General features: G+C 41.2%; 3 protein-coding genes across 7 annotated transcripts in view; 2 read left to right on the forward strand and 1 right to left on the reverse strand.

Annotated features, from left to right (window-relative positions):
• The window catches only part of LOC125765784 (calcium/calmodulin-dependent protein kinase kinase 1), a 92,779-nt gene extending 75,780 nt beyond the window's left edge, over positions 1-16,999 (forward strand). For 3 of the 5 annotated variants that reach the window (XM_049431254.1, XM_049431252.1, XM_049431255.1), the window contains exons 4-10: positions 7,122-7,211; positions 7,310-7,962; positions 8,737-9,032; positions 10,652-10,825; positions 11,012-11,192; positions 11,479-12,187; positions 12,382-16,999. In XM_049431254.1, the coding sequence (XP_049287211.1) occupies positions 7,326-7,962; positions 8,737-9,032; positions 10,652-10,825; positions 11,012-11,192; positions 11,479-12,187; positions 12,382-12,577 (2,193 nt within the window). In that variant the 5' untranslated portion in view covers positions 7,122-7,211; positions 7,310-7,325 and the 3' untranslated portion in view covers positions 12,578-16,999. Of the gene's footprint in view, positions 1-7,121; positions 7,212-7,309; positions 7,963-7,982; positions 9,033-10,651; positions 10,826-11,011; positions 11,193-11,478; positions 12,188-12,381 lie in introns of those variants that run through there. The other 2 variants (XM_049431256.1, XM_049431251.1) reach the window with 2 other exon arrangements.
• Positions 17,000-19,017: 2,018 nt separating this feature from the next.
• Positions 19,018-20,771, forward strand: LOC125765837 (uncharacterized). Its single transcript, XM_049431328.1, has 2 exons — positions 19,018-20,121; positions 20,189-20,771. The coding sequence occupies exons 1-2, from the start codon at positions 19,867-19,869 to the stop codon at positions 20,387-20,389; spliced, it is 456 nt and encodes a 151-aa protein (XP_049287285.1). The 5' UTR covers positions 19,018-19,866; the 3' UTR covers positions 20,390-20,771.
• Positions 20,772-20,938: 167 nt separating this feature from the next.
• On the reverse strand, positions 20,939-23,861 carry LOC125765782 (protein claret segregational). The gene is made up of 2 exons (XM_049431249.1): positions 21,991-23,861; positions 20,939-21,911 (listed from the first exon to the last, which is right to left on the reverse strand). The coding sequence occupies exons 1-2, from the start codon at positions 23,638-23,640 to the stop codon at positions 21,267-21,269; spliced, it is 2,295 nt and encodes a 764-aa protein (XP_049287206.1). The 5' UTR covers positions 23,641-23,861; the 3' UTR covers positions 20,939-21,266.
• Between the last annotated feature and the right edge of the window lie 81 nt (positions 23,862-23,942).

The raw sequence follows: 23,942 nt of genomic DNA on the forward strand, positions 1-23,942 counted from the left end.
GGTAGGTGAAGTTGCTCGTTGCTTTCAATTTCCTACTCCTTACTTGCGTATATGTTTCGGTGATGTATCAGCACCCGTACATGGTGGGTTTGCTTGTTTGAACGGCAGCATTCCCACCATGGACATAGATTGCGGACTGCAGCAAGCAATAGAAAACACCTAAATGCGGATAGGTAAACTTATTCTCCGGAGTATTCACCGACAAGTTCACCGTTTTCAGTCCGGTCGGTCAGTTATTTTACCACTCGACAACTATATTAGCGAGTGCTTGACCACCTGCAGCAATCCACCATTCACGTGACGCAAACAGTGCGTAGAATGCGGAGGTAGGGTAACAATTTTAATCGTGTAAAATGTCTTGTTTGTCTGGCCTACCTTTGACAAATTAGTCTCGAACCTTCGTTGGTCTGCGAAACTCGCAGATTTCGCTTCTATAAAGCTCGTGGAAAGAATTCCAAACCCTATGAGCTATGGCAGCTGCAACGTCATATCATACGATGAAATTGTTTTATTTGCTTCGTTCCCACGGTGTTGTTTGGAATGCATTACAAATATCTATGCTATTTGTTCGTAATTTTATTATTGAAATATTTTCTTACCTCATCTCACATTAGTTGGAACAGTAAAGTAATAAAAATAAAATTATTAGACTTGATTTTTTTCAATAATTTCTTAAATTACTCTACGCCGAAAAAAAATTGAGCAACAAAGGACAAATAAAAATTTTGATAAACTTATTCGTCAATTAAAAAGGCAAACACTTATAACTGCCTCAAAAAATAAATTTAAATAAAATTATGTTCCACTCCTTTACACTAAAATTCCATAAAGTTGTCCATTTTTTGTAATAAAAAAATTAAAACTTAATAAAACTCTTTAAAGAACACAATTATTGCATCAGTGTTTCTTCACATTGGATGAAATAAATCTTCCTTTTGTGGAAGTAACTAGATCATATGACCAATTTGTCCCAGAGCATTGCAATTGATGCCAGTTCACTGCTTCGTTCAAAAGAGCTGAATAAAGCAAAACTACAAGTTAAACAAAAAGGTCTTCGCCGGTTGAACATGATCGTTGTCTATCCTTGCCAGTGAAGTAAGGTTTCATATTCATTCCCTAGTAGCAACCTTCTAGGATGCAGTTAATCAATTATATGGCGTTAGAAAAGACTAACTTTTACAATGTATAGTTAAGAATAGCTATATAAAAGGATAATAGCTACATTACGATCGAAAAATATGTCTTCTTTGCTGCCATATGTTACTAAGGTACTTTGAGGAGCTAAAGCAACGCGAATTTTTCAATATTTTATCATGTTAAAGGAGTGTATTGAAAAGTGCTTTGTAATAAATTACCCAATAACCCATAGCTGTATGACAAAACGCAAACAATTGTTCTCTAATTGGTGCATATTTTACTTAGAGAATATGTTGACGAATGTGTATAATAACTTTTTTTTTATTTAAATCCAATATGGCGGCTCACTGCCGTTTGGTCAAATAATAACTTATATTCAGTTGTTTTCTGTTTCACTCACTTTAAATGTATTTACCAACGAAAACCATGATGCTCAAGGTTTACCGAGCAAATACCATCCAGGAGCATAAATCACACAAGCCGTGTGCACTGTAACAGAATATCTCCGTACTAAACAAACAAGTATATTTGCTTTCCAGAAGTACAAAATGTTGCCTTGCCCTTGATACGAGATGGTCTGAGCTTTGTGTATTTTTGGAGCTACCTCCACGAAACTATAAGCAGATTGAAGCAATTTCTCTCCAGTGTACAGTAAACCCAGTGGATACAACGAGGTAAATAATTAGAAAAAAAAATCGTTTTATTGTTTACGGAGTGATTTTGCAGCATGAATCTTGACTTTACACCAGTCGCATTCGACACAAAAGTTCCTTTGTTTCACCTTGTTGAACGTCACCATATCAGACGAATTCCAATTTTCAATCTCAAACTCATCAATCGACGACTATCAGCAAATAAAAATGGGATTTATTTGAATAGGGAACCTTTTGCAATAAAAGTCTACATTTACTTCACACAGTCCTCACAATCGTCACAGATACATATTGCTTTTGATTTAATTTTTTGCTTTTATCAGCTTATTGTAAAGTGATATATTACATTCTCGTGTTCGTATTATGACTCTCTACCATATGGATAAGTAGTTTGAAAGCGTGAATCGCAATGTAACCATAAATTGCATTCCAAGCATTCATAAAATGTGAAGCACTATTGCTACAAAAGGGACGTCAGCAAATGTATGTATATTTCTTTGTCCAAGTGTATTGGCACGATATTTCACATTCAATATTGTCACTCGGATATATTCATATTTGCAATCATGCTGTTGGTTGACACTTTTTTTGCATGTTGTATTGTAGATAATGTCTATGTGGCAATGTACAATTTAATAACGATTTTTCATAATATGTCTAAAAATAAATATCCAGAGCAGATCGTGTTCGTCCAATAGTTCGTTCGTTTTCAACCGGTTGAAAGATGAATCTTTTTTTTTAAAGAAAAGAATGTTTACTAAATTAAATCAAATACTCAGTACTGCGCTTTCATTTTTAGTACATATTATTATGCCACAAGACTCCAAAAAAGAAAAAGTATAACTCATGACATAATTGTCAGTTGCTGTGGAAATATTCCAATATGACTCACTAACGAATTTAACATCTCAGGAATGATTTAAATTTTATCCTGTATGCGAGTTGTATCGCAAATGAGCCAAATCAAACATTTTGTGGAGAATTAAACTAACTAAAGGTGTAGTAATATTCCCCTATTTATTTATTTATATTTCATGATTACGGGTTTAGCCGTACTGTCAACCTGAAAGGACTGAAGTGAGTACAATATTCACAATGCATTTCCTCCTTGTCCTTTGCCTTATCCAGGGCATACTCGGTTGAGTAATTTTACTCTACTTATTCATTTTTACTTGGTATTCACACACAAATATGATAACTTCAACATTCGTCCCATTTGTGCTTTTTAGTTACAAGGAAAGATACGATATACCTCAATGATGTGCCGTTGATGTTAATTCACAAAACAATATTTTATAAAACATATTTTGTGAACAAATTTTGTCAAACTTTCGTTAGTGGTATAAAAAGAAATTGAAATGAAATATAACAGAAAGTGCTTGTTACATTTGTGTTACACCAACTTCTGATTGGTTAGGGTTGCAACAGACCCGTTCAGAGGTGATGACTTTGTTGCATATTACAAAACGCCATGCTATCGTTACTGATGAAGGTACTAATTACATTCATGGAAAACAAATTAAACCACCCACCCACGCCATAAATATAGCTCACGTCAAATGCATCCATCGCGTATCAATTCATCCGATCAGGTGCCGTACAACGTTTGATGAAGTTGTCCGAGCCGTTTTCCATTACCACTGTCCTTGGCCACGCTCAACGCAGGCGTTCGGATATGATGTGCAATGGATCATGGGACACCTTTTTAACATCTGCACCATCACCAAGGAAGCCATTGGTATGGAAGTAAAGCAAAGTAAAAAAAAAATCGCATAATCTGCAGAAAAATCCACTGACCCGGAAGGGAACGGTTCGGCTCGGATAGGGACGCACTTCATCGGTAGAAACCTGACCGGACAATCTCCGTAGGCTGCCCCTTGAAGCCAATGTACCGTGGACAGATGCCTTTCATACTCATTGATCTATTCCTGGCTCATTCATGCTGAGGAGCGAGGAGTTTTAATTTCGATAAAGTACACACAGAAACGAGTAATAGCAGTTATTCACTGACCTGTACATTGTAATCATTTCATCCTGTGTGTGTTTTTTTTGCTGTTCTGTTCTGTAAACTTAATGAAAAAGTTTGCAAAGGTGGCGGTGGCAAGCGGTTAATCCTTTTATGTTGCCTCACACGTTGTCACTGTTGGCCGTATGCACAGTAAAATTCATCACATTGAGATGAACAAATGTGTTATGCGAACAGCGGCTTACGGGAGTTAATGTAGAAGGTACACAAGCAGACAACAGAAACACTCGCCCTCGGGATGTGTGTGCTGAATAGCGCACGCCAAGGGAACAGTTTGGTGCAAGTATCAGCGTGATCTTCTATCTCACCATTTAACTGTATGATAAAATTACGATTGATATCACGTTTTACCCGTAGCCATCTCCGTATGAAGATTGTGTCTTATTACGCAGCCATGTCATGTATGCCATGTTTTTTTTTTGTGTGCTGTAAAACAAAAAGTTTTCCTTGGAACACCTTGGAACACGGTGCGTAGGGTGTTGATCCGGATCGACAATGTTCCACCCTGCATCCGGCGTGAACTTTTTCTCTTTGAACTCTTCCTGTCCTCCAGATAAATATGCACTTGGTTCGAAAGTTCCAACACTTTTCACTCCTGCAAGCGACGATCAACGACAGCAACCTGAATCCAAATCGGTAGCAAAGCGTAATGCACGAAAGCACCCGGCACATGGTCGCATGGGGCGTTCCAGAGCTACCGAGAATATCACACCACATAAGCACTGTCAGTTGCAAAAAGCGGGTGCCCTGTATGTGGGATTTGTGTACTTTGATCCATACCACCATCTGCAGTGGCGGCTATGGTTCAAGTTGCCCGATTCAAGTTATTTGCTTTCGAGCTTTTCCTCATCGTTAAATGCTTCTTTAGTTGCTCGTTCCTTTCAACTGCTTACAAAAGGATGCGTTTTTATATTGGCTTAGCAAAAGCATACACACAGCAGCACACCTGTTGACGAGTAAGCGAATGAAAGATGGTACAAGATTGGTACAAGACGGGCTAAATCCGATAATCGTAATTCCACTTTCTTCACGCGAACTCCAGAGATGCAACTCTTGGAGATGCTGATGGTCAGCCTCTTCAGGGCAAGTTTACAAACCTGAGAACACAGTTCATGTCAGTAAGCATAAGATGCTCTTTTCTGTACCTCGTTAAATTATTAGCCCAGGAAGTGGTACGATGAATCAATGGTAAGTGCGCCACTCTTGACAACGACAACGGCTTGGTATCCAATCCCATCCGGACTGTTTCTCTGTGTTTACTAGAGATGAACATAATCTTTTTTTTTAGAGTTGAAACAGGGTGGCTATAAGGATTTGAGTCTTTTACATACTCTTTTGAGATTCATAACCAAATATTACAAATAACAAAATATTATTGAGGATCAATGCGACGAAGACAAAATACCTGCTTGCCGAAGGCTCTGGCCGTGAGATAACCCGACTCGAAAACAGGGTATCAGTTGCCGACGACGATCTCGAGGTGGTAGAGAAGTTCTGCTACCTTGGTACGATCGTAACTTCGGACAACAACATGTGCAACGAAATCCGAAGGAGCATTGTTCAGGGAAACCGTACGTACTACGGGCCTCACAAACTCCTGCAATCCAGAAGACTCCAGTAACATTTGATAGGCCGATATATAACGGAGATGCTAATTGGAGACCTGGCCATGCCTTCGCGACTTGCTCGACCCTCAGCAGGCCAAGAAAAGAGAGAAGAGAGAGAACAAAATATTACACTAAACTAATCGTTTAATTACTCCTAGCGACTCACTATTTTAGCGTTTGAAATCACTCAACAAGAATGATTAAAATGTGTTGTTACGCTTTTTGGGATGTAATTATTTCGAATTTAATTATTTCAATTTTTGTTGTATTCGATGGCTGGCTGTAAATTACTTCGCTTAAACCGTAGTTAAATACATCGCAAGTCGCGTGAGTCGCTAGTCATCACAGAGAGTGAGTGAGTCGCAATACAAAAGAGTGAGTAAAAGAGTCATAAAAACTCCTTATGTTGTGTAAAAACCAATTACTCCTTTACATGAAAGGTTTCTCACTATACTTCTTCTTTGAGGCTACACAACTTCAAACGTCTTGGTCAGTTGTCTCTAATATTCCTTCACTTTTCTTTACGATTAGTTGAATAGTTAGTCTTGCTTACTCGGGAGCGATCTAGGTGGAATTTAATACTGATCCAGTCGTGTGAGAAATCGGCACCAACATCATCAACTCAACCTTCTGCTGCCTATTTGACGATTTAGCTATGAATCAATAAGAAATACAAGCATTACAAAGTGCCAAAGACCTCCTGTAGCTATATTGCCAAAATGTAATATTCTCAAAGCCATTATTCTTCAACCGTCTTTATCGCCCGTATTTTGTTGCTCAACCGTCCAGAACACCCAGCCGGTGTGTGTGTGTGTGGCTGATAATGACGTAGACAAATAGTCACCGAAAGCAAAGACAAATATCGCACAGCATATTAATTAGATCCTGCTGTGCCGTAGCAAATTTACGCATTTTTACGCTATTGCTACGCTCGTGTGATCTCGAAACATTCGAATGTCAAGCACCAGCTGAGCATTCCAATTCCGGTGTTGGTGTTACCAATTTGAACTGGGGCGTAAATATTTTAGTGCCAAAAAACAACCGAACCACCGATGCTGCAGCACACCGATGGCAGCTGTACCCAAAAAACTGTACGGCTCTCGATTCCTTTCCTCCTAATGAATTCAATTAGAGCGGCTCGCTATAAAAGCTAAAACGCTCTACCGAGATTGTGCGCGCTGCCTTTCCCAGTTATTGGTACGGCAAATATGCTGGCGGGAATGACGAGATCTTACTCGGAGTGAGGAAACACGAAGAGCTGACACTGGAAATGGAAAAGATTTCCAATGTGTGTGCGTACACGTAAATGTTGGTTCCGCCAAGCACTTTTCTTGTGAAAGTGCCACCGAGAGCTAACCGACCAATGGCAATTGTGTTGTAAAAGAAATAGCAACTGACGTTGAGATTGAAATTGTAAGCTTAAATTTGATTTCGATAAATCAATTACATCCAACCACATACACCGATGAGTGGTTGCATTTTAGCAGCCAAAAAAGCGCAAGAAGATGTCTTAGCGAAATGTTGTTGGAAGCAGATCTTTCCTTGATTCGTTCGCAAATGTGTATAAATGTTTCAATTTATAAGCTTTCTATTCGAAACTTAATTCACCGTTGTTTGCTTTTTGTTCTGTTCCACTGAAGAAAACCCCCCGTCAATAAAACGGCATCACTTCATCATGCTTTTCATTCTCCGTTACAGATACATTAAGCCCCGAAGGACATATTGGAATGATCAAACGATTAGCTAATGTCAATGTACTCAGCAAATTGCATTCGTATCCAGATACGGGTAAGTGTATTTACATCCCTCTGCCGGCACATACAGAGTCTGGTGATTGATTTTAATCCAATTGTATCCCCGTCCCCAAAACAACCTCACCGTAACAGGCACGAGCCATTTGCTATGGCAAGCAGAGTACCGCACACGAACGAAATGTCTCCAACGGTACAAACGGAAGCGGACCTCGAGCCGTCGACAGTAGCAGTGAAAGTAGCTGAAGAAGTGGACATCACCCTGAAGGAGGATCATCGCAAGGATCGTAGGTTGCAGGGTTCCTTCCGCTCAGCGCCCGCGCCCGGCAACATTACCATCGTTATCGATGCGGAATGTCACAATGTTGCCAATGATAGCGGTAGCGGGAATAGCAGCAATCGTAATAACAATAGCGCTAGTATGAAATGTCTCAATTTCTCCACTTCGCCCCCATCCGTAAGCGAATCGCATGCATCTCCGAAGGGTTGCATCTCGACGACAAACACGACGACCGCGACGGGAACGACCGGAACGGAGACCGGTGGGCTAGATACGTCCACACCATTAGATAGTGCAAAGAGTAATCAATTCGTCAATCATAGCTTTAGCTGCAGGGAGATGGGTACCAGCGGTTCCGTGGTGGTCAGCGAAGGTGCTACTGCATCGCAACCGCGGATGGAGCTGGCCCGGGGATTTGCTGATGTGATGCGCGTGTCAACCAGTGTCCCGCAGCCGGTAACGATCCAAACCGAACCCGATACACCCGATGGTAGGGGAGGTACGACAGGTACGAGTTTCCGCTACGCAACAGCAGCAGCCGTGGCGGCTGTAGCAATGACCGCGGCAGCAGCGGCGGCTGCCGCTGTTTCCACCAGCAGTAAACCATCCCACTGTAATACCGCATCCGGTGACGGTGAACCTTTGCCACCCATCGTTGAACCAATGGCGCCTGCCAACCCTGCCGCTGATCCCGTGCATTACCATCCCACGATAACCATCAGCGACCATAACGATGACGCATCGACTAACCCTAACCGTACTAACCCAACAACCGTGCATGAGTGTGAAGAGGCGGACCCCACTACCAAACCCTGTGATAATGACCACCACTATCAGCATTACCAACATTCTAATCCAACAACCGTTGTTATGCCTTTCGTGTCCACTAACGTGCCGCTCGATGCAGATCGATGCGACGAAACTACTAACGTCCCATCATCCGTCAGCAACCAATACCACCCGTTCGTAACCACTACCGGTGTCACCATTTCCAACGCCATGTCCATCACTAACACCGGAATGCCGGGAAGATCCAGCAAACCGCCGCTCCACAGCTACCAGCAGCACTACCAAAGCTACCACCATCAGCAACATGGGCAGCCAATTTCCACCGATGGCCAATCGGCACGGGGAAACCAGTGTGCTGGTGGTGGTGCTGGTGGTGGTGGTGCTACTGCAGTGTCGATGGTTGCCGGCGGTGGCACATATCGGTCGCATAGTGCACGCTTTATGACGCAGCACATTAAAATTCTTCCCAAAACTCAATCCCTCGATTTGGCAGATAATGACGACATGCTGGAAGCTTCTAACCGTTCCGAATCGCAGCTCGAGATTAGTGCCGCCGGTATCGTGCCGCCCGGGTTGAAAGGGCGTGTGTTGCCCAAGCTGCAGACGCTCGATCAAACGAGTCGGCCGATTTACCCGAATGTGCCCTACAGCCCCTACAACAGCCCGTACGGTAGCCCGCGCAGTGGCCGACGTAGAACACCGTTGCGTGAATCGAGACGCGTTTCGATCGAACAGTCGGGCAGTTTCCTGCAGCTCAACCAGTACAAACTGTTGGATCAGATTGGACAGGTGAGTTGCACCGAACCAATGCATAATTCGTCATTCGATCGTGGTTTATTTATAACATCAAACTTTCAGAAAGAATTGATAACGTTAATCGTATTAGCTGCGAGAAGTCCTTGTTTCTGCTGTAGTTTCTAGATTTATTGTAATTCAATGCAGATGGTCTTATTTGGGTCAAACGAATTCACCTATCATTTGGAACCATTCTCATGGAAATCTTGTTACTTATTGGCAACATTTTTTACCAATTGCCATTTTCATCCTTGTTTTCTAAGACAAAATTATTTTATCACTCAAGAATATTGCAAAAACAAAAAAAATATTGCAATCGCCAACATCGGACATTGTGGTGGATGCATCCAAACATCCCATCTTTTGGATTTCTAATATTTGTGATGAATTACCACAGCATTTGGTATATCACTTGGTGTTATCCTGAACAGAACAACTTCACTGTTGTACAATTTTGGCCATTTCTGGTCAACTTATAGCTTCAAATCCACTAACTATACGGAAGCATCTCTTAACTCATAGCAGCTCATAACAAATTATTTTTTTCGAGTCCCACCAAGTGCACAATCTTTTGTTTATTTTCTTCTAAAGGAAGTTTTTTTTTATTGGCTATAAGTTTTTTAAGAGGATAGCGTAGGAGTTAGTAGCGCAAGTCCGAGTAACACATCCCATCCGGACCGTACCCCCATATGCACTAATGGTTATCCTGCCAAGGGTTAATGAATTCCAGGAAAGCCACAAATGGCAGGATATTAGCCAATTACTGTTGAGGTTATACAGTGCCTCAAATAAAGAATAAGAAAGGAACTTTTTTCCAATTTCGTGAGGACACCTGTCGCAACAGTGATATAATTATACAAATCCTATAAGGTTTGAGAGCTCAAATACAACCCTGAAAAATTGTCGACAAAAGCTTTTTAGTCACATTGGAAAACCGTTAACGACGTGCTCTGTACGTTGTACGAAATCTTCACTATTAGGCAGCGAATTAGAGTCGCCAACTCGCCGAATTCTCCTCATTAAAATGACACCAAATGACGCAGCCCCAGAAGTCTTTAAAGATCACATTCAGATGGATAAATGAGTCCAGGGAAGCCATTGAAGGATTTAAAAAAGAAACCAAACTTCGACCCAAGGCTTGTTGTAGTATCTGACTATAGTCACAATTCTTTTCCAAGTTTTAACATCCTTTGGTTGAAGAAGATTTTTTTGTAGTATGACATGCCTTTTAATACCTGATGTTCCCATTAATATATTAGAAACATTAATTGTTATCATCATCTTCATCATCTTATTGGGTTGTTCCCAAAATTACGATACGAAACACAGCGCAGCAGCAAATTGTTTCATAAAAACGTTTCCATTCTCCGTTAAGGCAGAAGCAGAAACCATGGAAGGAAATTGCTCGTTCCTCTAATGATTCCTACTACATACATACATCGATATGCGATTGGTACCCATACGATAACTTTCACGGGTAACTGCTTCCGTGTCACTTACCATAGATTATGCTCCATTGCACGACAGCAAATTAGATTTCAAACGTAATGCAGTAGAATAGCAGATTTGCACAACTTGATTACCCTGTTGAACTGCTTTCCCATCCTTCGCAGGGTTCGTACGGGTTGGTAAAGTTGGCATACTCGGAAGAAGATTCCACACACTACGCGATGAAAATCTTGTCGAAAAGAAAGCTGCTCCGTAAGGCGGGGCTGATGCGCCGGGGACCGAAGCGTGGTACATCGCCCTTGGATCGGGTATACCGTGAAATTGCCGTACTGAAGAAGGTAAGAGGAACTTGACATCCGTACTGACCAGTCTCCTGAGGTCTTGTTTTTGTGTTGGTAGATTTCCAAACATGTCCTTTTTCTACTGTCTGTGTTGCTGCTTTTTTCTTCTTTCTTTCTGATCATCGTTTTCTAATCCTTCCCTTCGTTTTTTTTGCTACTATCTCCTCCCGTTTCCTCCATCAGCTGGACCATCCGAATGTGGTGAAGCTGGTGGAAGTGCTCGACGATCCACTGGAGGATTCGCTCTATCTAGTCTTCGAATTGGTGCAACAGGGGGAAGTGTTGAGCATACCGACCGACACTCCCCTGAGTGAGGAACGTGCCTGGAATGTTTTCCGAGACGTGCTGCTGGGCGTGGAATATCGTAAGTAATGTGTTTTGCAGCCTGCGGCCTCGACCATGGGATCGATGTCGAAAGGTTACGGATCCCGCAAACCTACAGTGTGACCATGTGCCCAGTGGTGATTGATTTCCCGGTGCGATGGTAGATTTTTATTTTGCCTCGAGACGCTAAATCACGCACGGAAAACAATCAACACCGAGGATCCGATTATCCCACTTAATTGGAGCACCCGGGGGCCATCCGAACCGGGTTTGTCCCGCTTGCCCCGTAAACAATGCTATTGAGATTTTTTTTTGTATTCTTGCAGTACACTATCAGCGCATTATCCACGGGGACCTGAAGCCGGCAAATTTGCTACTTTCCGATTCTGGCAGTGTCAAAGTGGCCGACCTGGGTGTATGCAACGAGTTTCTTGGCGAAGATGCCGCCATGAACAATGGATCGACGGCTGGAACACCGGCATTCCGTGCTCCCGAAACGCTGCTACCTGGGCAACACTTCTACAACGGTAAGGCGGCTGACATCTGGGCGCTTGGGGCTACACTGTTCTCGCTCGTACACGGCAATGTACCATTCATTGCCACCTCGGTGCCGGGTGTGTACGAGAAGATAAAGAACGACCCACTGGAGTATCCGGAGAATAGCAGCATCGGCGAGGACCTACGTGATCTGATAAGCCGCATGCTGGACAAGGATCCACAGCAACGTATCACGCTGCCACAGATTAAGGAACACACGTGGCTTACCAGGCACGGCACGGTACGGATTCCGACGGAGGAAGAAAACTGTCGACTGGTACAGATCAACGACGAGGATATGAACAGCGTGGTTAAAAGCATACCGAAGCTGGACACGCTAATACTTATCAAGACCATGCTGAAGAAGCATTCGTTCCAGAATCCATTCACCAAAGGCATATCGGGCCGGGCACCGCAGGCGGGTGGTTCCCGGCTAGAGCGCTTTTGTCGCTCGGGGCGATCAAACTCAGCTCCTGGTGATTACCACACCTCCGAGCGGTAAGTCTTTGTTCTAGAGGGACTATCCTAAAACTGAGCTGTGTCATGTGAGACAAGCCTCAAATTGTGGGTGACATTTTGCCACCAGTTCAGTCTTAATTTGGACCTAAGAAAAGAGCCCGATCGATACATAAGATGCTGTGTTACAGTTGTGCTGAGATGGACTTTCTTTTGTCGCCCTTTTCTCCTTTCAGCCAACCTTCCAACGAATCGCTGCTTCCGTCGGTTACGGAAGGTGTGACAAGCCCACTGGGCAGCCCGGATCCCACCACCGGTAGCATCATCTCCGAGCTAGATAGCCTTACCCTTCGGTCAGACATGTCCAATCCATCGTCCAGCACCGACAACGATACCACTACGGTAAAAATTATCACCACTCCGCCAGAGTAGCCGTTTTGCCGTAGACTGCAATGTAGAGGCACTGTGCGCTTCGTAGGTTCACCGGTAGAAACCGGCCAGTTTTGCATCTTCTGTATATGCTTGATACTAGATTTTGGTAGAAATGTTACACTAGTGCGAGTTTTACCGTTCCTTTCAAAAACTAACCACAAACATGTTTTCTACTTTCAATTTCTTTCCCGTTTTCTCTTTCTCTCTTTCTCTCTAACCTTTTTTTGTGTTGTGGGATTTTTTCCTTCTTTTTTTTTAAATCATAATCACATCGTACCAATTCGCGTTCGATGGTTTTTTATCTTTCTTCCCAAATCTAGTCCTTACTTAGCACCTCCTACTTCGAAGTACTGCTTTAGCTTTACTTGCCTTTTTTTCAGCTGCGACACCAACAGCCGAAGGCTTCATCGTCCGTCGATAGGGTACAGCGGAAGCGCCGCATTTCGTAGAGGATGCCAAACACAATTTAATTCACTCACACACACACACGCACACACTAAACCACGATTTGCGATGCGTAACGTGGGTATAGAACACTAACGCCTGTCAAACTGTGACAGCTAGTGAAACAACTGTCAATTTGACAACTACTTAACGATAAAATGGTAGTTTGTAGAATTTAACGCTTGAATGCGTGGGAGAAAAAGATGTGAGCAAATTCGAAGAAAAGAAATGGAAAAACACACACACAATTATTGGGCCAAAAGTAACATAAAGAGACAAAAATAGCTTTGGCAAGTTTTAAAAACGTGGTACGCTTATTTTAGACGTACGACTACTTAGATGGTTTAAAAACGAACGCCACAGGCGTGCACAAAGAAGGGAACAATTGGTTACAGCAACCACTGTGCAATAGGCGACCCAAAAAAAAAAGAAACACATTCCTGGGGGATGCTTTTTTTAGTGGGGTAAGGATAGCAGGCGGAATGGGAGGGATAGTTAATTACTTTATAAGAACCACTTCATGATACAAGCATGTTTCTATTCGCTGTAAACAGCACAAGTCATCAGAGTTATTATATTATTCTAGCGTGTACAGCGTGTCTACGCACGCATCGTGCACATTTGATTCTTTATCACTACTTGAAACGTGTCAATATTGCTGCTCTAGCACAAATACAACATTTGGTTAAACCGTTTTAACATTCTATTTTTAATTTCCTATTGTATCTTGTACTGAAGAAAAGCATTTTTAAAGACGTTCCATGCAGCGTGGAGTAAATGTCTTAAATTCAGAATTAAATACGCTTTAATACGGTAAGAAAGACACTCACAGTGTGAACGCATTCGATCAGATCAGGCAGCATTGTTGGGATGTTTTATCTAAACTGTAAACGAATAAAATGTAATACCCGGTTATTTAAGTATAGTTACAAAACATGGAAAGCGAACTCACACCAACACCGCCGTACTAAGGAGATCAAGTCCTCTAAAGATTAAATGACGGTTTTTTCATGTTTTACATGTTTTGAACTGTGCTGTAGCGAATTTAAAGTACTCATCATTCATAATCTCCCCCATAAAAAAAAATTGGATGTGTGCACTGTGCCACGGGGGTGCGGTAAAACCTATTTGATATTTCAATGATAGATCTGACCAATGCATTGTAGCGATATTTAAGCGTTAGAAAACGGATAGATTTTTAATTAATCAGACGAGTTTCCTCCAAAGAAACGGGTTTTAGTGTTAAACTTTAGATTCTTGGTTTTTTTTGCTTCATAATTTTTTTTTGCATTAAATGTTGGTTAAGCGTTACGATCAATCCACGATGGGACGCGCATCAACCCCGTTAAAGGGGGTTTGGAAACATGCAGTGACTGAAGTGTCCAGAGCAATACACTATTAGCGCTAGAGTTTCGAACGAGGTAAGGAGGTAAGAAATTGTAAACAGTTTAAATACACAAGTCATGATAAAGCTAGCTAAGCCGATTACTAATTTTACTACAATTACAATTACATTTTTTCCTAATTCTATCAATACACTTGTCTAGAGAAGCATGTTTAAAACTCAGTCAATGTTTTTGATCCATTCACTGTTACACTTTTGCTGTTCCCCTTGTTGGTATGTATGTACCGAAGGCTACACAATTAAAATCAATCCCAAGCGGGCAGACGCACGCCACGTTTTAACCCCGAAAGTGATTAACAATACAACGAGACAATTACGCGTTTGGTTCCATTATTACAGAATTACAAGATTACACCACATTTTAGTGTACGCAGCAAAGAAGGAACCATTTTTTAATCATTACCAATCCAATCGTACACTGCGAGTCAAGCATTAGCACTAAATGCAATGCTTTAAACAGTTATTGCATTGCATTTTGTAAACTAGAGTCAGTGTACCTTTTCGCAAGGAGGGAAAACATGTGAAAAGAAAGAAGAAACACAAAAGCGGGAAGCGTAGCGTAATTGTTTGTTACAATTTTATCGTGTCTGATAGCGTTTATCAAATCCCGCAGCAAACGGTTTGAAGTTTGTAAGCTGCAAAACATATAGCAATTGTTTAACAAAACTTTCTCACACGAAGACTGCAGTGAGGATGATGATTTGTGTGTTTTACTTTTTATTTCGATCATTTTGTTCCATTGGCAAACATTGTTAACGATACATAATAATAAGAAAACTTGTTAAATATCCAAAAAAAAACAAAAAAAGAAAGCAAAACCTTTGCAAGAAAGGTTGAAATTTTATATCGCTCTTTTAATAACTTACCTATTGAAGCATATCATTGACAAGCTACAGCAGTTACAGCAAACATACATAAGCACACTTACACACAAAGTGGTAACAAAAAATGCATAAAGAAGGAATGCGCTACAAACGACGAATAAATCGGTATAAAGTCGTTACAAACAAAAAAAACAGCTCATGGGTAAATAATAGCAGATCGGTACAAACCCACAACTGGTGATATAAAAGCACGATAAAAGCAGTGTTACAACATTCACAAACACACACACACACACACACACACACACACACACACACACACACACACACACACATTCGTTACACATTATACACAAGATGAAACTATGAACCGCGTTAGAAGCAGATCTTTCTCCTTATTATAGAATAAAGAAGTAAAAAAGAGCCGCCGCCGCCGCGGCAAACACAGACTTAAAGGTGGCTAAACTTTTTATACGAATCTTTTCCTATTTCAAAACAATTAATGGCGGAAAGGATACATGCCAAAAAAAAAAACCCGCAAATGTCATATACCAATAGTCATGAGCTACAATTACTCTATTGATAACACACACTTACATCCCTCTTTCTAGATATCGTAACGCGTGTAACGTGCAAAATTTTAAGCTAGTTCAACATTCGTTAAACCGCTTATACGAACAATTTGAACATTTCTACAACTATTACTACAGCTACAACAGTAATGGCTAAGCTATAAGCACACTTTTATATCAGCACCTACAAATATCTCTATACGTATATGCACAACACATAACGCACACACTTTGAAAAGTATATTTTTCCAACTTTACTCAGATTTTGCTAGTAGTTGTTAAGCGAATCGTTCTAAGGCTCGTCAGTTTAATGATGAACAGTAAATAGCAATACCTAAATAGTGGTAAAAAACAAAACAAAACAAAAAAACACTTTCCCCTGTCCTTGAGTGCATGTGCAGTTTCGATCGGGTCGATGTTCCGCCGTTTTGCTAATTCCAAACCACCACAACAAAGGCTGGCATCAACGCGAACAAGTTTGCCTATTCCCAAATTCACGCGTACGAAATGCACGTTTCCTATGCGTTGTAACCAGACAATCACACGTTGCATTATACGGCGTTATGCGTTCAATTGTTTTCATACACACAAAATTATATCAATTTTTTTAAATATAATTTCTATACTATAACTATCACCCCCTAATCGGAGGTAAATAATGAAGAGAAAAGGAATTGATTTTTTTTTTTCGGTTTTGCTATTGTCTTGATATGCAAGAAACAGTCATTGTGTTAGAAACAATTTTAAATAAAAAGGCAACACGGTGGCAAGATTCAAGCGATAAGTCCTAGTCACATGGTGTCTACTCATGCTTTACACGCACTGTTTGAACATCGACACATTTGGCAATATATTGACTTTATCCCTGGTTTTAAATGTGGGACCTCACACCACTCCGCCCCGCTTAATGCTAACTGGCAAGAGACAGGAGAAATACATGATAAATTTACAATTGAAAAAATCTCGCGTGTAGAACCTACGAGCAGAACCAACTTCCCATTCCTAGCTAAGTACTAAAAAAAAACAACAAAAAAAAAACGAAACACAAAAGAGATATACAATCGATCATTAAAGCAAGAAAATGATATATACATATATTAGATTCTACAAAGCCCGAAATGTGTTAAGATTGATCCAAATAAAATAAATAATTCGTTTTTTTCTATTTTAAACATCATTAATGAGATGATTGTTTGTTCCACATTTGTCTGAAGGCATTCGAAAAACAGATCATGGTATGTACAGGTAGGTTGTTACCGTTTAGTCCAAACAGTAAAAAATAAAATTCCTCAATTACTTCGGGAGCATCGTGGTCAATTGCTGCACCCCAGGAGAGCCCCTTCCCAGTCAGAACCTTCGGCAAGCAGGTACTTGATCTTCGTCGCATTGATCCTCCATCAAATGTTTTGTTATTATTTCAGTTTTTGGCATGATTGCAAAGTTTCCGATAACATTATCTAAACTTTCAGCCGGCGATACACTCCATCCATTATGGAGGCTATAGTCTTAAGAGATTGACAAATTTTTAGAATTATTTTTCATTTTTTTTATTATTTTTCATTCTTTTTGCATTTAAAGCATTATTTGAGTGAAAAGTAACTTATTTCAACCAATTCGAATTAAAATATATCAATTTATAAAATTTTGCTAAATTTTCCAAAAAAAAGCTAAGGCCTTAGGAAATTTACAAATTTTTAGAGTTTTTTTTATTTATTCTTATTTTTTTTTTCATTTAAAGCATTATTTCAGTGAAAAAAACTTATTTCAACCAATTCGCATTAATTTACATCAATTTACAAAATTTTGCTAAATTTTCCAAAAAAAAGCTAAGGCTATACCTTAGGTGATTTTCAAATTTATAGATTTTTTTATGATTTTTTTTTTTATGTAAAGCGTTATTTGAGTGAAAAGAAACTTAATTCAACCGATTCGCATTAAAATAAATCAATTTATACATTTTTATTAAATTTCCCAAAAAAAAAGCTATAGCCTTAAAAATTTTCAAATTTTTAGATTTTTTTAATTTTTTTAATGATTTTTTATCCTTTTTTTATTTAAAGCATTATGGGAGTGGGATGTGAGGGGCGGTCCGGTGGAACATGTGATAAACGGCGCCGGTCCACACGGCAGGACCGGGTTCAAATCCCATAAAATAAGTCTAGTAAGCCAGAAATGGCCGGAGTGACCTGTACGGTCGTTAAGCCAAGAAGAAGAAGAGGAAGTGAGTGAAAAGAAACTTATTTCAACCGATTCACATTAAAATAAATCAGTTTATAAACTTTTAATAAATTTCCCAAAAAAAACTAAGGCTATAGCCTTAAGAGATTGGCAAATTTATAATTTTTTTTTTATTATTTTATTATAGGCCCTAACTTAGCCTTTTGGCTCCATGGCCGCTTAGTTTGCGTAGTGGATGATCCGCCTCTAAGTAGGATAATAAATATCCTAAACGTATTCCGTTTCATGTCCTTCAGACTAGCCCGCTTGTTCGCTTATGCAGGTTTGAGCGAGCGAGCAGAGCGAGCAGTATATTCGTTTGGCTAGTTTGGGTATTGTACACATGTATTCCGTTCTTGTAACTCACTCGCACATTTTCGTTTCAACTCAAGTATTTACTCTTTTTGCAACTCGACTCACCACGGCTACATGCTTACACTCATGAGAGAGTAAAATGACCGAACCTTAACTGATACGTTTATGCTGCGTTTTTTATGACTCCGCAATGAGTCGTTAAACGAGCTGACTCCTAGTAATGACACATTCCCTCTGAGTTGACTCACTAAAAAGAGTTGTTATTCTCATCTCTAGTGTATATCCTCCACTCTGGTAGTTTATCCTGGTACTTAGTAACAGTAAGCCTTTCTGGGCTTATCTTGAAAAGTTCAGTCAGTTGAATCTGGAAGATGTCGTGCGGAGGACGCCTGCCCCGGTAGCTGCTGCATTCGCTCCGTTAAGATGACTAGCGAAGTAGCAGTTCCAACTGTCGATCACCTTCCTCGCTCGTCCGTCAAGATATCCCATTCGGTATAAAGATACATAGCGATGTTGGGATTGAAACCACTTTATGCCACATTCAAAATCCTGTAGAACTAACGAGTTTCTCCTGACTGAGATAGGTGTTAGGGCATCAGTTGCTCTGTAGACTTTTGAGCTAGGCACTTCCGCTGTGTCTGCTATCTGCTCCGACTTGTCTTCACGTTTTGTGAAGTCTCACACTGGAGCATTCTGGCGCGAGGTGCATTGTTCTCGGATTCCTTGCTATGGTAACGGGGTGTACGGTCGATCGTACGATCGCTTGTGCTGCCTCAGTGTGTTGGCTACCCCAAAAAACAACGGACGACATTTTCAAGTGCAATTCCGGTTCTTTCATACGGTACAGAATCAATCCGATGCTAACGCTAACGATCTTTTAGTCACGTTCAAGTTGAATGATCGGAAGGATTTTTGATCACACATACAATTAAAAACAATCATTGTGCTCGGCTTTACAGCTAATAATTTCATAAAATCACAAAACTACAAGAATTAATCACTTTCTCACCGGAATTGTCACCGTCGTCGGCTCGTTCGCTACATTACACTTGTGTGCTTGTACAGTTTTTGATGACTTATCACCCGTCGTCTAGACGTCTGCTAAAGGGTGCGTGTTGTCTAGCTTAAATTTGGCATTCCTCCCCAATTCGATGCATTTGCCATTATCTCTACACAACGTAAAAAAATGGCCTACATTCTCTCACCTGATAACAATAACATATATTCACCTAATACGAATGCAATTTTTTATAGGCCCAGTTCTGTTTCGCCCAAAAACCTTTGCGTATCTTATCAGACCTGAATGCATCGAAAGTGCAACCCTTAGTGCTATCTAGCCTAGTGGCCGATTCGCTGAAATCAGTTGAGTGCAACAAATTTCCCATGAAGGTTAAGTAGAGTTTGATCAACAGTTAGTAAACTGCACGGTTTGGCATCGATAGGATCGGAGCATTGAATCGAAAACTGGCGAGTGATTTGGTCCAACAGTAACTCATCCTAAGTTCTTGATGAATGAACAGCATGGAATCGGTTGCGTTGCGAACAATTGTGCGAGATCAAGAAACAATTGAGGAAGAAGAACCAAGTGAGAATACCAACAAAACTGAAGACCATACTCCCAAGATCGATGTGAACAACTTCGCCGGATTGATTACGATTTTGACGGTCAACTTTCATCAGCTCCAGTCCCTGTTGCAAGTGGGTACGGATTTGGGATTTATGTTTTGGGTGAACATCTTTCTCGTGGCTATATCTATTACGTGTGTGGTAAGTTGCAACTGTTGTATTTGTGGCTGATTAATCGATAAATTTGCAAATTGTCCAATGTCCACAGTATCCACTGCTCGTTTTGCGAATGCTGCATGGTGAAGGTTGTGCATCGGCGCGTGTACGTTACTGGGCCAGCTGTGTGTTGATGGTGATTGTTCTCACCACCAACCTAACGTTGCAAATTTTCAACGATTTAAATGCTCAATGTATAATACTTATGAATCAACCATTACCACCACAACCTACTTCAAACAGCAACGTCTAATATTGTGTTCCCTGTTGGATCATTGAGCAACGAGCTTGCACACGATGGAACGAGTTAATGTAAATCAACTTTCTGCTACGATCGGTGCCAATATGCCAAACTTATCTACTAAACTGTTTTATATTCTATATCCCCAGGTAAGGCCCCAGCAACGGAATTATACTGATGCACCCTACATTCTTATGCTCGCCACAATATTGTCAACTAATGTGGCGCAAATCGTGGCTTACGTTCGAGCATATAACATCAACACTTCGGTCGATCCTACAGTCTGGGTTATGTTTGGCAGTGCATTGTTAGCCTTTTTTGTGGTATGTTTTTTGCTAGTTGCCAACGTCGTGATTCGGGTATGGTCAAAACGAACGCAACGAAGGACAGAATCTTTTAAAGCAATACATAAGGTGAATGCTAGTTTTGCGATCCCGTTGGCATTGTTTTCCATTAATCTGATGTTGCAGATTTTTGGAGAAATTTCCTTACTTTGTGATATTCCTACATAGCTTATCAATAGTAACGAAAGGGAAGAGGAAACGCAGAATTTAACCTAATAAAAACACATGCATTTATTGTACGCTGTTTTGCATTATTGCCTAAATCTGAATGTTAATGAACATTGAAGCCCAACGACAACATGTTTTTGTGTCATAAATCGCATATAAATTATAGATTTAAACTGAACGAATAAAATGTTTCCTTGACTTTGACATATTTTCCCCTTTTGTCTTATTAGTCCGAAATTGTACTGTTTGAATTAAACTTTCTTTGTATCAATAATTATAGTGTTAGTCTGCCAAAGATATATAATTTGCTGGTTAATATTTAAAAGAACATAATCCCGCAATGCTCATTTGTCTTGCTACCAAAAATTTACTTGCCATTAGATGATCGACGAACCGTTCAGGGCCTTATTTTTCTTCACCTTTTGCATCTTGCATGAGTTGACCTGCGAGGCAAACCGAAGCGATTTGACCGTCTCCATAAAACAGTCCTGAAACGGTGCCACGTTAACAAACATCAGCGTTTTCGAATTACCGCCCAAACTTGGCATCAGCAGGTGTGTTAGCTTGGAATTTCGGTACGGGATGTGTTCGTTCCTCTGCACCAGGGCCAATATAACGTTGCTCAGTTCGCTAAGCGATCGGTTGATATTTTTCGTCTCGTCCATACGCGTACTTGTCTTGGGACTTTCGGAACCGGCCAAATCTACTAGATTTACAGAACCAACGCACGTTTCACACTTTTCCTGATGCGTACCGATCAATGTGATTTTCGTGACTGCATGTGACCGCGAGGAACGCTCATTGCCAGCGGTTGCCGCCGTAGCACGGTTCATCTTTGCTATATTCATCAGCTGATGCAATCGTCCGGTCGAATCTACCGTCTCTTCGATGATGTTGGAAACGTAAACTTCCGTTTTGTTTTTCGCATTAGCCATCCGTATCTCTAGGTCTTTCGTCGTGCCCGAGGTGTCAAGAAGATCGTACAATATTTCGTTATAAATCTCAAGGAATGTGACACGGATCTAAAAGAGTAACAACAAAAAATAGCTTATTAGACTCCGTTCGTACAACACAACTGCAAATAGACACTCCAAAACTCACCTCATATTCCCATCCGAAGCGTTTGTAATCATTAACTGCATTGAAAATCAAATCGACTGTACGTGGAATAACGCCCAAGCTCTCCGGCACACCATCCATGGTAAATGTTTTGCCACTTCCCGTTTGACCATAGGCAAAAATGCACACGTTGTATCCATCCAAAGCGGACTGTATCAGGGGCGACACGTTGTCGAATATGTCCTGTTGCGTTGTCCGGGGATGGAACACATGATCGAAACTGAAGTCCATCCGCTTGTTGGTACCGTCCATGGCCTGAAGTTCGATCGACTGCTCGTCCAGATACTTCCAACCACACTCGATTCTGTTTGCTTCCGAAGGCAATGGAGGCCGCACGCGACAAAATACGCGAATATTGCCCCGCAGATCCATAACCATGTTGTGCAGCTCCTTTCGCTCGATGTTTGCATTAAACAGCAATGCCGCATTACGTTGGTTTGCGTCTTGTAGCGTAAGATTTTCTTCCTCCAGAAATGCTGACCGCTCTTCGAGCTCTTTGAGTTGCCTTCGGAGGTTAACATTTTCCAAATCAGCGACGGTAAATTTTTCTTTATACTTGTCCAATTCCGTTTCCGTTTGTTGAAGGGCAGTGGATAGCGTTAGATTGCTTTGCTTCAGTTCTTTATTATCCAAGCGAATCGTCCGCAGTTCCGCCTGTAGCAGGGTATGCTGATCTTTCAGATCGGCAAGCTCTCTGGTACAATCGTCGTACAGCTCCTGTAAAGCTTCACGGCTGGCATGTTCCTTCAGCAATTTATCATGCTTCTCAACCAATGCTTTATGCTTTTCGGTTAAGTTGGCAAACCGTGCTTTATAGTCATACGGTGGTATACGTTTGTTCATCGTTTTTCCAACCGTCTTCGTTCCTAACCCGTTCGCTTTCGGAGCATCCACGCTGGTCTTTTTAGCATTCAACGCACCACCACTGTTGCCTGTCGTCTTAACGCCTAGAGTGCTTTTCATTTGCGGAACCGCCTTCTTTGATGCAAACGTAGCAATGGTTGGCTTCTGTGATGAGGGCTTCGTAAACAAGGTTGTGGATCCTGTGGTCGCAATTCTCGGTGGAATTGTAGTTGTCATTTTTTGCACCTTAGCCGGTACAACATTCCGGCTGTTGAGGCCAACTGTTGGTGGCTGTCGTTTGTACCCTGCCAGCGATGATAGCCCGCTAGCTGATGATGAAGTTGTAGATGAAGCAGAAGACAGGTTCGATTTCATCGCAATATCGCAGGCGGAACGACTTCTTCGGATATGCGCTCTTGCACCGTTGGTATCGTTTAGAGGTTTCACCAGATCGCTGCTTGCCATCATCGCTACTGTATTGGCGTTAATAGTGACTGTTCTTGAGGAAACTGGGGCCAGGTTAGAGATGTACTTGGGACGATGAAAATCCGTTCTGTTTAACTCTGCCGCCGATCGGCTGCGGCGTAGTTTGGTACGGTTTACCATTCCACCAGCGTTCTTATGATCTGGCGAGGCAACGCGCACTTTTGCAAACATAGTGGAATTTGCCGCTGGAAGATTCAGCAAATCTCTGCTTAACGGCAGGCGAGCATTACCAGGCAAACTTAACGGCCCGGTAGGTTTCTTCAGGAACGAAGGTTTGGGAATTTTGGAATCCATGCCGAACATCTGCAGCTGCAACTTGTGTGTTCGTCTTCGTGTGATAGTCGTTTGGAATTTGAAACACAGTACGTTATCGTCGCTATCTTGTTATCGCGGAATTGCGTGTCGTACACTTTCTGTCTATTTAGCACCACGATACTTTTTCCCGAATGCTACAAGCTCGTTTGCCTGCTGAATTTGTTTTTCAACGTATTTGACAAGTGAAGGAAGCGCAATTTCGGTTACATTTTGAACGTTCACCAAATCGAGCACTCTGCTCGATGAACAGCTCGAAAGCATTTCGAAACTCGCAAGATATCAAGGTTAAT

This window comes from Anopheles funestus, chromosome 2RL (genome assembly GCF_943734845.2).
Source record: "Anopheles funestus chromosome 2RL, idAnoFuneDA-416_04, whole genome shotgun sequence".
Classification (NCBI taxonomy): Eukaryota; Metazoa; Arthropoda; class Insecta; order Diptera; family Culicidae; genus Anopheles; species Anopheles funestus.